At 38.3% G+C, this 18,044-nt stretch overlaps 1 protein-coding gene across 1 annotated transcript; it reads left to right on the top strand.

Moving 5' to 3' along the window:
- The first annotated feature begins 8,502 nt into the window (after nucleotides 1-8,502).
- LOC145589626 (uncharacterized) lies at nucleotides 8,503-17,479 on the top strand. Its single transcript, XM_081646285.1, has 12 exons — nucleotides 8,503-8,937; nucleotides 10,458-10,684; nucleotides 11,476-11,543; nucleotides 12,052-12,105; nucleotides 12,187-12,542; nucleotides 12,699-12,767; nucleotides 12,852-12,940; nucleotides 13,662-15,773; nucleotides 15,931-16,008; nucleotides 16,139-16,244; nucleotides 16,750-16,800; nucleotides 16,885-17,479. Exons 1-12 carry the CDS (start codon nucleotides 8,581-8,583, stop codon nucleotides 16,939-16,941), a joined length of 3,624 nt encoding a protein of 1,207 aa, XP_081502411.1. The 5' UTR covers nucleotides 8,503-8,580; the 3' UTR covers nucleotides 16,942-17,479.
- The last annotated feature ends 565 nt before the right edge of the window (nucleotides 17,480-18,044 follow it).

Raw genomic sequence — 18,044 nt, 5'->3', positions numbered from 1 at the left:
GGCTAAAGTCGTAATCACCTAATAAAAAATGTTACCTAAATCCACTAACTATGTAGATAGGGAAGAAGGGTCGAACCACAGGGAAACAAGTCAATTTATTCCCAATTAATAATATAATCTAAATTATCAAGTGATCAAATTGTTATTATAAAAGGGAACTTAACTACTAAGAGTAAAAGTGGAAAAGAATAAAAGTAGGAGGAAAATCAATGAAATAAAAGCCTAGGGCATAGGTTCACCAATAAACAATATTCCAAGGTAAAACATAACAATCAATCATCAATGCATCAATTAATCAGATCATAAAGGGCTTTCGTTACGTATTACAATCATAGAGTTAATTTACCGGTATTAAATCTCATCTCTCGAATCTCGACTTAACCATTTATAAATTAGTCCGCCTATTGAAACTAAGCCTAAACATCAATTCTCATCTCTCGAATCTCGAATCAATATTGCTAAACTCATACAACTAAACCATGCCTAATCTAATTGCATAGCATTAAATCAATCAATAGGAAATTAATCAAGCATTGACAATCAATAATAATAAATTACCCCTTCATTTTATTTATGGATCCCCAATAACCCTAGAAAGAGAACTACTCACACATAATTGAATCTAAACTAATCAAAGAAATTAAAGGAAACATGATGAATTAAAGAAATAAAATTACTGAAATTAATAAAGAAGAAATTGTTATCGAAGTTATCGTAAACAAGGAGTTGAATCAAGAACAAAGTATGGAGTTTTTAGAGAGAGAAAATAAAACTAAGTAGAGAGAGAAAGTCTAAGAAGAGAGGTGCTAAACAAAAGCATTAAAATCGTATTTATACTTAAAAACCCCAAAATTACTCCTAATTAAAACTAAGAAATTAAAATAGCTCCCCAGAAACGCGCGCCCGATCGGGCTCAGGTCCGCCCGATCGGGCCCGCCTTTTTCTTCGCCCCCTTGTTCTGGGCATCCGCCCGATCGGGCTAAAGCTTGCCCGATCGGGCCCGGCTATAGGCTGGACTTGGATTGGGCTTCATTCTTGGCCCAATTCGAATCTCCACTTCGGGTCTTGAATACTCGGTGTCCAATGCAATCAGTCGTGCCTTCAAATGCTCGTAGTCGTTCCGCGATAATCTCGGGAAAAAAAACTCCAAAGATGCAATTTCCTACAAAACTCAACCAAAACTACGAAAACACTAGAAAACACCAATTAGTAATAAAAGTGGCTCTAAAGAGCCAAAAACACTACTAATTACGACCAAGGGACGGGGGTAAAACATTATACAAAATAAACATATCAGAACCATTGACTCAAAACCTCTGCCACAGATTTCACATTTAGGGTCATAGTCACGAATTTGGGATTGAATTCCACACCGAGTAGGGAGAGCGTTTTGGCAGACCCTCCAAGCAAAAACCTTTACTCTCGGGAGCACTTGAAGTTGCCATATCTTTTTCCAAATAGAGCAAACAGGCGTATGAGTCTCTTCTTCCCTTTTCCACTCATCATCAAAAAAAGCACGATAAACTGATCTGACAGTATAATTCCCCTTCTTATTAAGATCTCAGCACAATGTATCAGAGGGTAATCACTTTCTTATTGGGATACTAAGGACTCTCTCAACTTCCAAAAGAAGAAAAGTCTAAGTAACAAGCTCATTATTCAAGCAGCAAGCACTTGAATCAATAAGGTCGCTGACCTTCATATCTGCATTGGAGTTACCCCGTGGGAAAATCACTCTGAGGGATTGTGTACCCAGCAGCCACGATCAGTCCACACACTGATATTCTCCCCATTTTTGACCCTCCGTCTCATTGCTCTTCTCATAACCCAACGAGCCTCTGTTATGCCTCGCCACGTGTAACTCGGATCGGTGCCCACACTAGCATCCATGAAAGAAGAATCAGGGTAATACCTGTAGGGAATATTTCAAGCATTATCCCAAACTTGAACCCCACTGTGATCATACACTTAAGCATGGTGGCGTCCAAAGGGAAGGAAGCTAGAGCAAAAGAGTCGCCAACAAGTTTTAGGAACTTGTAAACCGTTCACAGGGTGAAGGTTACACCCCTTAACGATCCATGAGATCATTAAATCCAATAGGTCTGGAACCAAGACTGGAAGTTTGGGGATGAAGGCACAAATCCAACCTAAAAGAGATTGAACCTGCCCTAATAATAGGCCTCTACTTTATTCTACTCGTATTCATCTGCGCTTTCTGATTGGATGCCTTGTATTTCTCGTTTGACAATCAAATGACATGAAAGGTATTCATCACTGGGTTTGGTTTTGAGGAGACACATTTGGGTGTCTACAGAAGCCCCCACTTTGACTGAGTTTGGAGAAACACAAGTTTCGAAAACGAAAGTCAAAGTAGCGATAGGGACGGAGAATGATTCAGAAAGTTCTGCGATCCAAAGTCATTCTTGTAACACCGATACCTGCAAACTAGCGTTAGTTAAAACAGATAAAAGAGTTAAGAAACGCGTATCTTGCACCATCGAGCACACGTCTCTTGAGGTAACCGGTTTGTTGTGACGATCTTCCTCAAGCTAGGGGATACCGCCTGAAGACTACTCCGCTTGCAGCTGCCTTCAATTTCCGCTGTGATAGTCTTCTGCAAGCCAGAGAATACTATCGAAGATTGCTTCGCTTGAAACGATCTTTTACCGCTTTGTGACCATCTTCCGCAAGCCAGGGAACATGATCGAAAATTGCTTTGCCTGAAGCCATCCTTAGTTGTTGCGATAATATTACAAAGAAAATTACCGAAGATCAACGCCTGTCGATCCTTAATGCTGCTTGAATTTTGCAGTTGATGCTTTGGGTGATGACAATCCTCTTTTCTTCAGGAACAGTTGTCAACACGACTCTTGTATGATGTATGACAATCCGATTTAGGGAAAGTTGTCAATGCCACATAACAATCCATCCTTGGAAATGTTGCTACGATGAAGCGACAATCCGTATCTCGGAAAATTTGCCAAAATCCAATTTTGGGAAAAGTTGCCAATGCTTCGTAACAATCTGTCATAAGAACTTTGCTACGATCGAAAATCCACATCTTGGAATATAACTCTTGAAAGCAATCCACCTTGGAAATTTTCCAACGCTATGCGAAAATCCTTTTAGGAAAATATTGCCACTATTGACAATCCGCGTCTTGGAACATTTGCAAAAAAGAGTCAACCGACAATCCACTTTGGGAAAATTTGCCACTGATTGAAATGAATGACAATCCACGTTGAGGAACCTTTGCCAAAATTTATGATGAGTAGAGACCTACGACAATTCTTTGGGAAATTTTGCCATAGGGAACTATGTGTATGACAATCCAATCTTGGAAAACTTGCCAGAGATGACAATCCGGACTTGGAAAAAATTGCCAAACAGATAAGGAGCACGACAATCCACGCTTGGAAACTTTGCCAGAGATGACAATCCAATCTTGGAAAAATTGTCGTTTAAGAAGATGCGCGACAATCCATATTTGGAAATATTGTCAGTTGGGGATGACAATCCAATCTTGGAAAAATTGTCGTATAAGTGCTTGCTTTTGAACCGATGCCTTGGTGCTTGTAATGAGCCAATGCTTAGGCGCTTAAGCTAAGTGAGACGATTCGTCATCAGGTAAATCACTTACTGCGATTGTAATCGACCCGACTACTAATCATGTCAATTTGTGTATAGGGGCTAACTGGCGTACCAAGGAACCCGAAATTGCTGTATGAGGTCCGCATAATCCAATATGGGACCATGTATCTCATTGCTGCTCCGGCGCACGCTGGAAACCGCTGTCGCCGCGTCCTCGCTCTGTCGTCAAGCGACAGATTTTTTCGCCAGGCGACAGTCTTGTCGTCTGACGCTGGAGTCAGGTTTTCATTCGCGGTTTTTCGAAAAAATCCGGGAATGTTCTTGCTCACTGGAATGTACCTGCATTTATATTTTGGACTACATGACTTTGCTTATCTTTCTTTAGGGTTGACATAAGACTTAGTGTTGCTTGACTCATTGACTTGACATGACTCAAGGTATAAACTTGACTTAATGATGACTCACTTCGTGTGACTCGTGTGTGCATAGTGTTGACTCATGAAGATCGATATGTACATGACTCGAAATGCAGAAAAACAAAAATTTCCGTCATTTTTGTGGAGGGTACCGACTTTCTCCCGAAAAAGAAAGACGCAAAAAGGAAGAAGTTTTTGATGGTGTATGTTGAATGAGCTTAGTCAAACGTCGTTTGATACTATCTCTCAAGGTGCAAGGATTAACTCATCCTAGGCTATCTCAATTGTTGACTCAATGATGAAAGTATTTGGGTAACTTAGGCACGGAGGCTAAGCACTTCATACTTTGTGATGCAATGATGAGTGATGAGTGATTTTGTTATGACAAAGTATGCTTCAATGTTGTGTTAAGATTTCATGACAAAGGGTTCCTAAGGGAAGGGCTATTTGGTCATGTATCTATGCAGTGTGTGAAAGTAACACTAAGGTTAGGCTGCAAAGGCTAAATGTATGGAAAAATATATTGAAAATAGTCAAATAGTGGTGACTCTTAGGATAGGTAAGTTAATAATGTAGGGATCAAGCCCCCAAGTCTAGCTTTAAATGAATAGGGATGAGCATTGGAGATCCTTTGATATGATCATGGTGCGAGTGTGTGAATATGAATATGAATGCATGTTTATTACGGCCGCACCCCTTTGTGAGGTTGCCTACGTATCCGTTAAAAATCAGGCCGAACGTAGCTCTAGCCGAACCTCGCACAAGTGTGTATATACCCCAAAGAGGTCTTTTAAGGGTTGTAACGTGGTTAGGCTAAAGGTTATAGAAGAAAGGGATAAAGGCTCAAGCCCTTAGATAAGCCCCCAAGGTGTGCAACCTTGCATTTGAATCCTTGTATTGGTATGCTTGAGATTTCTCACTTTTGAACTCTATTATTTATACTTTTGCTCTCTTTCTTTTTGCTTTTGCATTTTTTTATTTGAATCTTTTCTATAAGTGTGGGCAATCCCGATCATGCGGTCTATCACTCACTTGACATTCATGTTTCTCAGGCACGGTACCGAGCACTCAATAAGAGACGCAATTTGAGACGTGTTCATATCAATGACATTGGAACACTTGTCCTTTTGTACACTTTTATTATTTTTGCTTTTTGAATTTTTGAGTTTTATGTAAAATCACTCAAGCTTTCGTATTTAGAATTTGCATAAGTTGCACCCTATCCCATCCCAAGGTTAGGTAGATGTGGGTCGAAGAAAGAAAAGTTTATCGTTAGACGAGGCTCAAAGTGGTTTATCAAGAAAGGATTGTATATTTGAAGGGTTAAAAGTAATATGATATGGCTACAAGGGGTGCCTCAAATCATTGGTACACCTTGTTCTTAGTTCGACATGGATTTATTTTATTTTATTTTTTTTTTGAATGCAATGCAATGCAATGATCATATGAAAGAAGAAGAAATGCTCATTTTATTTAAAAAGTGAAGGGTAGAAATCAAACTCTAAAGATAAATCTAAGGAGGATGAAGGGTGCCTATGCTAGACTTATTGGGGAAGGGTTTGAAAAAAGAAGAAGAAAGCATGAAATCTTAGTAAAAAGCTTGCCTTGTGCATTTGTTTCATCATTATCCTTTTTTTTTGTTTGTCAATCACATGACTCAAACTCGACTCAACATGTATGGATGGGAAAAGAGTGTAATGAGGTGAATGATATGAAGGAAGCATGTAAGATGAAAGTGGTGCATGAATGTAGAAAGTGTGAAAGAAGAAAAGTGTAAGATATTTAATGTATGGAGAAGTTATGTGAAAGAATGTGGAAAGCTATAGAAATTTCTGGAATAGGACGGACCCCCAACTCAAATGACAGAAAGGACGACTCATGCATGAACCTAAGACATGGTCATGGTGTGAAAATAGTATGTACAAAGTGTGTGAATACTTGTGAGTGTAAGTGATATGTTCAAGACTCGTCTCATGACCGTGTGGCTAGACTCAAGCAAAGACTAAGCTAAGACTTCACGTATGTGCACTAAACTGGATAGGCTGTAGTATTTTAGTCATAACTTTTTATCTGTGAATCCGAATTGGACGAAACCAACGGAAAATGAAAGATACAACTCAGGGCTACAGATCCATAGGATGTAATACTCGTAACTCTTCCTAGAACTCCGGCTATGACCAAAACAAATTGACGTCTGTGCAGTATACGGGAATAAAAATCCAAGTTGACTCAAAGGAACTATGACTCGATTTTAGCCATATTTATTAGCCAAATTAATTAACTAATTAATTAAGCAAAGTCCTTTAGTCCTTGGTTAGCATATACATAATTACAAGTCAAACCAAACGGTTAGTTTAATCACATGTAAGTATGCACAAGTAAGAGATGCACAAGTAGTCACAACATGATGCAATGAGTTTGCAACCTAACCATGACTCTAGTTCTCTAAAGTTCAGGATATGGGTTAGTCAAAGAGGGTCCATGGTTATGATTCCGGATGCACCACGCGGAAGCCTTACCTTTGGAAGGGTTGGCGTGTGTGGATGGGACCCCGCGAGTTAAAATCGCTTCCATGGTTTGGTGAATTCAACATTCTCGGATGTACCCTTTATTGCTCAGAGCGTTCAATCGGGTAGATGGAGCATGAATTCCAAGAGGGTTATGTCCATATGTATAACACATATGGGCTTCAGAAAAGTGAGAAAAACTCAATCAGGAAGTAGAATCGAGCTAACAGTGCTAGAACTGGTCGAAATTAGAACTCATATTTCTGGTTCGGTATTGGAAGAACGCAGCGCCAACCAACAGAGACTGTCACCGCGATATAGCCCTGTCGCCTGGCGACAAAATTGTCGCTCGGCGACAGAGCCATATCTTCGGCAACAAGCTCTATTTTCTAAACGCCAGTTCCTACATGCCTCATCAACTTTTTGTGTTTGTAAAATTTTCCAGTTTTTTGCAGCATTATTTCGGTTCTACTTGTGAAAGATATTCCTCAAATTTCCTACATGTAAAAAATCCTATGTTTTTGACTCATTACGGATGGTCTTTCCAATGAGAACCTTTTTTATGCATATGACAATAATGTTAATCAAAATTATACACATGAAATACTTAGAAATTTTCGACTCTCATCCACTCATTTTAAATCATTGCCAAAATAAATTTTAGGAATTAAAATAGAAATCCTCCCCAGCGGAGTCGCCAAAAACTGTAGGGAATATTTCAAGCATTATCCCAAACTTGAACCCCACTGTGATCATACACTTAAGCATGGTGGCGTCCAAAGGGAAGGAAGCTAGAGCAAAAGAGTCGCCAACAAGTTTTAGGAACTTGTAAACCGTTCACAGGGTGAAGGTTACACCCCTTAACGATCCATGAGATCGTTAACTCCAATAGGTCTGAAACCAAGACTGGAAGTTCGGGGATGAAGGTACAAATCCAACCTAAAAGAGATTGAACCTGCCCTAATAATAGGCCTCTACTTTATTCTACTCATGTTCATGTGCGCTTTCTGATTGGATGCCTCGTATTTCTCGTTTGACAATCAAATGACATAAAAGGTATTCATCACTGGGTTTGGTTTTGGGGAGACACATTTGGGTGTCTACAATACCGCCCTTTTAATACTTGCTCAAGAAGAGAACCCGACCTCAACATTAACCTCCACGCTTGCTTACCAAGTAATGCCCAATTAAACAACTTAGGATCTCAAAATCCCAAACCACCCTCATTTTTTGGTTTGCACAACTTTTTCCACGAAAGCTAGTGAATTTTTCTTAATTCACTATACATATTTAATGTTTACTGAATTGATTAATTCATATTCCTTGTCTTAATACCATTTATGAGTGCATTTCAATAACTACTCATTCCTTCTAAAGTCTTCATTTTTCACAAGAGAAAAACATAAATAAATAAAAAAAAACCACATAGATACATATTTGTTCTGATTTCCTAATAATATTAACAGCCCATACATTGCACGAGGCCAAAATGCTAGTTTTCATATAAAACACATCAATATTGGTGTGCCATTTCAATCTATCAATGATTCTTCCCCTTAGGCTTACATTTATTCTATTGAATCATTCTTTTATATATCAATTATCCAAATTGATAATCATACGACCAAAATATGACCTGATCCTAAATTTACAAGCTGTAAACTCGCTCCAAACTCGACTCAACACAACTCGAACCCGAAATTAAAACCAATTCAAATTTGAATTGAACCAAACTCAACCCTACATTCAAAATGATAACCGACCTGAACTAACTTGAACCAAACTTAATCCAACCCGAGGTTGAACTTAATGTGGAGGCTAGATTATCCTGACCTGAATATGAGCCAATATCTAACTTAACTTGGACTGAATTCGACCCACATACATGTATTGATATCTCTACTCAACCCAAACCTCCACCTCCTCAAGGCCCTTGACCCTTTTGTTTTTAATAAAACAAAGCAAAAATCAAAAAAACAATTTGAATAAAATAATTAAACATAACCGAAACAACAAGAATACAGGGAAGAAGAAGACAGAGAAGAAAGCGAGACTTAAACTTAGGGATGTACGGCGGGTCCCATAAATTCGGCCGAGGGGGCGGCGCTCGCGGCGGCGCTTCCGCTTCCAAGCGCAACTCCTTCCCTCCACCACCTCCTCAACGCCCTTCCTCCGCCGCCCGACCTTCTCACTCCTCCCGCAAACCGCCGCCTCCGTCATCGTCGTCGGCGTCTCCTGCGCCGGCGACGACGGCGCCGCCTCAATCTGAAGAATCCTTCACCCTTATTCCCGGCAATCCTCCCTCCTTCGCCGCAACCATTCGTCTTGCTCCTGACCTCGTTGATGAGATCAAGCGCGTCGAGTCTCAAGGTGGTGCTGCTCGGATTAAATTTGATTCTAACCTTAGTAATCCTCTTGGCAATGTGAGTAATTTTGGTTTTTTGTTGTTGATTGTTTCAAGTTATTGTTTTTTTTTTTTTTTTTTTTTTTTTGTTTGGTTGGATTTGGATTAATTTGAATTTTGGTTGTTTTTGTGTTGGAATGTTTATGATTTTAGTTTGTGTATTCGGAAATGTTTGTCATGTTCGTAGTGTAATTTGAACTAGAAATGTTAGTAGAAGTGTGGAAAACTAAGCAGAAACTATGATTTTCTGATTTTACTGTTCTTGATTCCAAAGGGAAGCTATGTAAAAAGTTAATTGGGAATATGTGAAAACCGTTTAGTTAATTATGGTCTGTTAGTCCAATTGGTTGTTAGTGCAGTGGTGATTGGGGCTGCACTTGGTAGGGAGAACCGTGTGTTCAATCTCCCACAACAACAATTGGGAGAGGATTGGAACCTCACCACCCAGGAACGAACCCTGAATCTGGATTAGCCCAAAGGGTGAACCAGGTGGAAACACCAATATACATGCTTCCTTCATTCAAATGAAAATTCCGTTAGTTTTCTCAGTGTGGAAAAAACTATTGAATAAGGAAGAATATTAATCAAATGAAAATTCTAGTTACATTTGCATTTTTCCCTTTCTAACTATTAGAAAAATATGTTGCTTACTTTACTTATGACATTGTACAATCAAATATAGTCGCATCCATGAGCATGAGCCTTGTTGGTTTGGGTAGAAAATGCACTTATGGAAGAATTCCAGGGAGGCTGAAGATGACTTGGATGGAGGGAGTTGAATGATAGAAGATTTGGGTTTTTGGGTTTGCATAAAACTTGATAAAAGTGAATGAAGGAAGCTGATCTTTGTGACTTTGTCAATGATTGTTGGAGATAAATTCTTTGATTTATACTTTGATAAAGCTGAATGAATGAAGAATATTAATCTAATGATTGTTGGAATATCAAAGAATCAAACATAGTTTTACTCATATTCCTAAATTTCCCAATGTCTTTTTATAATGGTTGATTAGAATGAAATGGAGCGGTAGGAAGAAAAGAGAAGGGATCAGAATAAGATTAAAAGAATAAGTGTTTTATTATTGATTGGTCAAAAGACTCAAAACAGATAGGAATTTTCATTTTATCATTTATATTTCTATGCATAGGGTTTAGTATTTGGTGCTCATTGCTATGCCCTTCCTATGAAAATTATGCTAGTAGACAAGCTTAGATAAAGCTCTTGAGGAAGCTACTGGCAGCATGTATATTCAAATTGGTTACTTAATTAGTTAATTGACTTTAGCAAAGTCTTTGGTCAGAAGTCTAAGGGATTCGGTGTGCTTCTATTTGAAGCTGATTTCTGAAAACAAAAATCCACTAAAACAAAGTTTTTTAGGGGTAATGCGTATTTGCGGTGCTTCCCTTGACGGGAAATTTTTGTTGTTCAACTCCATATTATATCTTATATGGACCCTAATGATCTTAGTATTGTCACTGGCATGATTTTCCATGGCGGCTCTTTCTACTTGTCGTATAATTGTAATTATCATCTTTCAGGTTATTGATGTGGGTGGCAAAGAATATCGATTTATGTGGGCGCATGAAATGGGTGGCCTTTGTGACATCTATGAAGAACGCCAGAGTGGTGAAGACGGTAATGGTTTACTTGTTGAATCTGGTTGTGTATGGCGCAAGGTGAATGTGCAGCGTGTCTTAGACGAGTCCACTAAGAAGCAGGTTAAGAAGAGATCAGAAGAATATGAGCAGAAACTCAAATCACGCAAGTATGTTGTACAGTGCACACACCCATACATGGATATCTACTTTTATTTTTGTATGTATAATTGTATATGCATATTTATTTATATCTATACTCTTCATTCATTAATCTTCGTGGCTGAGAAAATATTTCTGTATTAAATGTCTGTCCACCTAATGTGCTTTCGATAATCTTCTTGTGCTACAGGATTTAATGTTTTACATCATTATGCATTTACAACATGATATTGTTTAGAAGGTATTATCAAGATGTTTTAAGGGTCTTCCTTAGTCTTATCGCTGTAAGAATCTTGCTGTCAAACGTGGAACTTAGTTCATGTGTCTGACAATTGTTTAATTGCTGTTCAGGTGCTTGTCTCTTCTGCTTTTACTTGCTGTGATGTATGATTAATGTTTAAAATGTTGGCGGTCTTACATATTTCACTGAATACAGATTTATTTTCTCCATGTAGTCATTTCTTGTCACTTATACAATTTAGTTGCTGATTTAGTGGCTCTATGTTATTTGATTTTTTGAAAATCATCTTCCTAGATCCATTATTTAGCCATTTCTTGTGTTATGGAAGGGCAGCAGCAGTCCAGTTATGTGTTTGGGGAATATTGAGATAGATGGGGTATTGTTAATCATGATGCATATTTTGAGGAAGTTATTTGGGTTGGGTGTACTTTTATATGTCATGATACATGACAAGAAATTGACCTCTGTTCATTTATTGGCTTTAAAGAACAAAGAGATTATGCTTGCCGTGTTACTTCTCCCATTATTTTCTTACAGCTCACATGTTGATCTTGATAGGGCTATTGTCTTGGACCAATGCAATCCCCCTATGAAGAGTCAAATGCAAGCATTTGCTGCTGCAGAGGGTAAGTATCAGCTCTTTTAAATTATTATTCCCTCTGTGATTTAACATGTGATGGATTTATCATATATTTTCTATTGTGCATGAGTATATTTCATCGCTACTAATTAAGTTAGAGATTAGAGCCATGAATCTATTACTCCTTGTTGTGTTTTTTCTATTTCCTTTTGGGGTGGTGGAAAGAGGGTGGAGGATTATGGAAAATAGTCACTATCTGTGAGGAATCTTTCTGGCCGGCGTCTGGATTCCTTCTGCTTTCGTGCCCTTCCTCTGCTTGAAAAAAGCCACCCCACGTCCGCTTAAGCGCCCACAACCCAAGAAGTTGGCAAAGCCAACATAACATTAGGGCCGTCCCTGAATTTTGAAAGTGTTTTTATTAGGAAAAACTTAGAGAAGTAATACCAATTCCCCAAATATTGTCATTTTTCCCATTATAATCTTAACTTTGAGTTCAACTAGAATTATCTCAGCTATGGGTAATTGCTAATATTTCTGATCTCATTCTTTTGTAGTTAATCCAAGGAAGTTTAAACCCAAAAACAGGAGATTATCTGAGCCATCACAAGGTAAAGTTACCTCTATGTTGATTATATATATTCTTCCTCAGTCTTCTCTTTTTTGATGTTTGCTGTTTTCTTATGTTTTAGTTGGTGGACCTCCTAAACCTGTGAAGTCAACTACTGGATCCTCCTTAACTTTTTCTGCAAAGGGAAGGCATTCAACTTCACCTCTGCCATCACCTCATAACCAGCCTGTTTCTGTGGCATCTTCTTTTAATAGAGGAAATGCTACTGAAAGTCAAATTGTTGCAGAGAATTCAATACCTAACCAAGCTAGGGAACAGGAAAATGCTGTCAGCTCTGTGAATGATGCCCCTGCCCTAGTTTCTGGTAGGGTGCCTGAATCAGTAGTGCACAAAGACAATCAAGGAGCTGGAATATCGGATCTACAGAACTACCTAGTAACATTGCTGAGAGAGAATCCAAAGGGGATGAGCATAAAGGTAAAAAAGAGTTGGATTCCGCCCCCGGGGAAGGTTTTACAGTCTTACTGCCTGTTTCTTTTTTTTTTGGGGGTCAAGTAATCCGAATTTTTTATTGTACATTGGCTACAACTAGAATTCTTAGAGGTTTACTTGTGTATCTTTGATGATTTGCAGGCATTGGAGAAAGCTGTTGGAGATACAACTTCCATCTCTGTTCGCAAAATTGAGCCCATTCTTAAGAAAGTGAGTGTAAAACATATCTAGTTTGTTGTCTGTAATAGTTCTTATATGTAGTGTAATGTTTTCTGATGAGATCTGCTGCCTTAGATTGCAACTTATGAACCTCCTGGAAGATATGTTTTGAAGTCGGCTGTGGAGCAGGAAAGCTTGAAGAAGTCGTATTTTGATAATGGAAGGTAACCCCTGTTCTTATGTTCCTGAAAGTTTACTGATTAGAGATTTGTTGGAAATGGGTAAATAATTGTTCTTCTAATGTTATCAATCAGTTGTAGTCTGTAGAGCTAGTTTGAGAATGTTGAAGCCAATAAAATTTGATATTGTGGAAAATTTTCCTTTTCCAGTCAACAAAAAGTAATTTGTTCGTTCAGTGTTCTGCTGGTGTTTCATGAGTAAAGATGTTGTTGCTATCTTTTGAGTATCTCATATTTGCATGTATCAATACGATTGTTTGCTGTCTAGATACATTTCAATTTTCTCTTTCAGATAATTTTCATTGTTAACTTTTCAGAAGATGAAATTGGTTTTATAGACTAATTGCCTTAATTGGAAATGGCCATGACCATTTATCTTGCTATGCATACTATATCGGTAAACTTCCTTTAATTGCAACATATATTGCAACAATTACCATTTTAGGAAGTTTCACATATATTGCAAAATTACCATATATGTACACGCTTTCTCTCTACGTCTCTCCTCACCACATGGGTCCCTATCTTTATTCCTTTCTATCTCTCCTTGTCTTAAATTCTGTGTCTTCCCCCCCCCCCCCCCCCCCCCCCCCCCCCTGTTGCAATATTAGGGAACTGAAGTATTATATTAGATTACTGCAGAGTTCAGCTGCATACCCTTTATTTAGGTGATCATCATTCACTTTCTGATGTTGTTGCATTTCAGTTCTCCTGAAGACAATAATCAGAAGTTTGTTCCAGAAGATAACCTTGTTGAAGTACCAGCTCCAGGCTTAAGATTTGCAGAGAAGTCACCAGCTATGGATATGGAGGAACAGGTGCAAACTTTTGATGAAGAGCCAAATATGGTTGAAAAAATTGATGCATCACAACACTTTTCCGATTTATTTGGTGATGATGAACCCCCTGTCAACAATGAAGGTCAAACAGTGAGATCTAATGACAGTAAAAGTGACAGTGATAGTGATAGTGGAAGTAGTGACAGTGGCAGTGATAGTGCAAGCCGAAGTAGAAGCCCTGCAGGTAGTGGGAGTGCTAGTAGCAGTGATAGTGAAGGCGATGATTCTTCTTCAGCATCTGATGTGGATGTTGATATAATAAGTGATGATGACAAAGAACCCAAGAATTTACAAGGTACTGAACATGTGCTATCTACAACAGGAGTTCCATGGGGTATGCCTAATGCTTTGCCCCAACAAGATGGAAGAAATATAGATCAAGATGGCTATGTATCTGAGGATGTTGACATTGGGTCAGATTTTCTTGATGATAATGAATCTCAGCTGGCAACAGTCCCTCAAAATCTTGGTATAACTACTGAGAAAATGATAGCTTCTGATCATGATCAAACTCAACCATGTAAGAGGGCCGATGTGGTTACTGAGCAAGAAGATGTTATAGATGATATTCAACCTGAGAATCATGACTTTGTTAAGTCTGGGGGTAAATCTAAAAGAGGATCCAATGAGATCCAGTTTGAGCATGATGGTGATCATGTCAAAAGATTTAAAGCAAATCCGACACAGCCTACAGTTTCTGGGCATATTGAATCACATACCTTGGGGAGTTCACCAAATCATTCCGCTGATTTAATGAGTGAAGACATTCATGAGATCCATAACGTGCAAAAGTCAAATCAGTTCAGCAGGGATGAGGGTGCTAACACACATCTAGGCGTGCAGAGTGGATATAACTATGTTTTTCCTGGAAAATCTGCTGTAGAGTCACTACAGTCTGGTCGAGGGCCTGCTGGACGTTTGGGGGTAGATTCAAAACTACAGAGGACAAATGATTATACACAACTAACACAAGAATGTTTTTCAAAATACGACAAGGGTTACCGAGAGGCACAGTATGAGGAAGATAGTTCAAATGAGAAAGCAAATGGTAAGTTTAAAGAAAATCCTCTTGCTCAGAAGAGCTCAGTATGCCCGGAGCCCCACCACAGAAAGCATAGTGAATGGGATAATAAGGCACAATCATTGGGAACTTCTTCGAGGTTACACACGGGATTCTCTCTGAAGGAAAATGGTAAGGCTGAGTTTGACAGGTCTCCTGGTGGCAAAAGATTGCTCCAAAGAGAACTATCAGACCTGGAGTTGGGTGAACTTCGTGATTCCTTGCCAGAGGAATCAGAAGGGAGTAAAAGGCAGTTTGATAGAGTAAGCTCCTTCAAGAAGTCAGAGACGAAATCAGGCACCTCAGGTTCTCAGAATCCAGATTTGAGAAGCAAATCTATAGGCAAGCCAGTCATAGAGTCCGTTAACACCTCCTTCCCAAATGCAAGAGGAGCTCCAAATAATTCTGACAGTTTGTCAAAGATAAGGTCTCCAGAACCTTATGTTGAAGATAGTTCCCGTCCTCATGGTGATTTGCAATCTCAGCTACAACAATCGAGTGGTCATGCTGAAGTTGGGCCTTTTTCCAACAAAGCCGTGGATCGTAGCAGATTGGGGCATAGTGCGGATGTTGCTAATCAAGAAACAGAAGATGTAGGTTGTGGAGAAACACGCAAAAAATCTCACGTTCATTCACAACGTGAAGACTCCCGGCAAGAAATGGGTTCACGCAAGGGGAAAGGAAATAAGTCAAGAAAATCTAACACGATAAAATCTGCAAGTGATTTGACCAAAAAGAAAAAAGATGCTAGTGATCTGACCAAAAAGAAAAAAGATGCTAGCGACAGAAGAAGAGATGTGTCAAATACCCAAGGTGGTATTAATAAGCGCAAAAGGAGTGAGTCCTTTTCAGATGATTCATTCTCTAAGTATGAAAAGGAAGAACCAGAGCTAAAGGAACCGGTTAAAAATTTCTCACAGTAAGTAGTTTTCAAGCGTCATACTTGTTTTCATGAATGGTGTGGTTATTTCTGAAATCTTTATGGTGCCTGTACGTTTATTTGTAATAATAGTTATAGGTAAACTGTTTGTGCCTAGAATATCTCTTTATGATGCCCCTTCAATCTGTGTCCATAGGTATAATGAATATGTGCAAGAGTATTGTGAGAAGTATGAACCTTACTCTTCCCTGATCAAAATTTTGGAGAGATACAGGTATGATATTTTGCTGTGATTATTTCCTCCTCTCAGGCCCCTAGTCTCCCTGTAAAGTGAGTTATATGTCATCAAATTATTTCCATGTTTACAAAAGGTCTCTGTTTTCATTTGGCTCTTTATTTTGAAGGATTGATTTTCAGAAGATGGGGATGGAACTTGAACGTGCAAAAGGTACTGAAAGATATGACGAAATTTTGGCACAAATAAGAGAAAGCTATCGCCGGTGTGAAATGGTATGCTTATGTGTGTGTTGGCCTGGCCTAGTCGGTTGAATTCTTCCTCTGCTTGAAAAGTTCTGGGTATATTATAAAAAAAATGCTGATAGATTTTTAACTGATTAAAATACTGTGACAATTGCAAAACCACAATAAACTGCCTCAATTTTTGGTTTTCAAGCCTTCATGTTTGTTTTTCAACAAGTTCATTAGGTCAGTGTAGTTGTATAAAGTAGCAGTTAACTATCAAGCCTTAATGTTTTTGTTCCTATAAGGTTTGTATTTTTCATGTGATAGTTATCTACCTATAATCAGTTAAAAGATGTGGATGCCATAGTAATGCTGTTGCAGCACAAGCTCAACCCTTTTATGACCTTGTCCTACACCCCTACCATTATCAAGACTGTCTTGATGTTTGGAAGTATTTTTTATTTTATTATTATTTTTTTTTTAATATGTAAATATTGCTACATAAAATTGTACAAGCTTCTGATTAAATCTTCAATTGGTTGTTACTCTGCAGCGGTATAAACGACTGAAGAAAATATTTCTTGTGCTTCATGATGAAATGAAGGTAATTATTTCACATTTTCCCCCTTCCCTTCTTATTCATGATGAGCTTTGTGCATTAACTTCTATATGTACTTTGTCATTGCAGCATCTTCGGCAGATGATTGAAGACTTTTATTTAGACTACAATAAGGGTAGAGTTTGACTACTAAGATCAATTATCAAGTTTTCCATGTTCAGACCCGGAAAGCTTCATAAATTAAGGTCGTGAATCTATAAGGTCTGTTGCCGTAATTGTGCAGCCTGTAATTTTTATGATTAATTTCGGGAACATAAGGGTAGAGTTTGACTACTAAGATCAATTATCAAGTTTTCCATGTTCAGACCCGGAAAGCTTCATAAATTAAGGTCGTGAATCTATAAGGTCTGTTGCCGTAATTGTGCAGCCTGTAATTTTTATGATTAATTTCGGGAACATAATAGCAATGTTGTTGGGGCACCGGAGCCTTAGAACTGGGGTATATGATCAGGGATGACCTGAGCACGGACATTAATTGGCCTGTTCAATTGTGGGTTTTGCGTCATTGTGTGGTAGGAGAGGAAGCTTGTAAGGATTAAAGCTGTAAATGTAGAATATATGTAATAGGATGAACAAAAATTATTGATTTTTTGGAGAGAAGCACTCATTTTGCCCTCATTTTTTGTTCTTAATGGAAATAAGTATAGCCATTTTAGTTGGATAATTATACTTGTATTTTGGAGTTCAATTACTGCATCATTTTTGCATTTCTTTTTAGTTACTTTTTTTTTTTTTTTTTTATGAAACCAGCGGCCAAGAAATATATTAAAGGAAGTCAATTTCCCCCAATGGTAAGAGATTTTGGGGATTTTTTTATTTTATTTTATTTATTTATTTATTTATTTTTGTTTATAGTGCAACAAGTTAGTTGACATGTTTGTCAATGCACAACTCATATTTTCACTACATCAGCTAATATTTTCAATGAGTCAGATCGGGGTAAAGATGCTATATAATGTCCATCCATGGATGTTAACATCATTGAGAGGAAGAAATCATTTCTTTTGATCTTCAACTTCATGATCAACCACCGCAAAAAGATTTGAAATATATCATCACCACCAATACCATCATACCTCAGTCAATCTTCTCAACCACCGCGAAAAGGCTTCCTGTTCAACCACCATTAATTCCCCCATGAAAACCTTAAAATCGTAGACGAGGAGGAAATAAGAACAAACCACATCACCACCATGTTTACAACCTTATTCTTTTGTGTTTTGACAGAC

Source organism: Chenopodium album, chromosome 17 (assembly GCF_948465745.1).
Source record: "Chenopodium album chromosome 17, dcCheAlbu1.1, whole genome shotgun sequence".
NCBI lineage: Eukaryota > Viridiplantae > Streptophyta > Magnoliopsida > Caryophyllales > Amaranthaceae > Chenopodium > Chenopodium album.
Note: the sequence above shows the minus strand (reverse complement) of the source record. Positions and strands in the feature narration are given on the sequence as shown.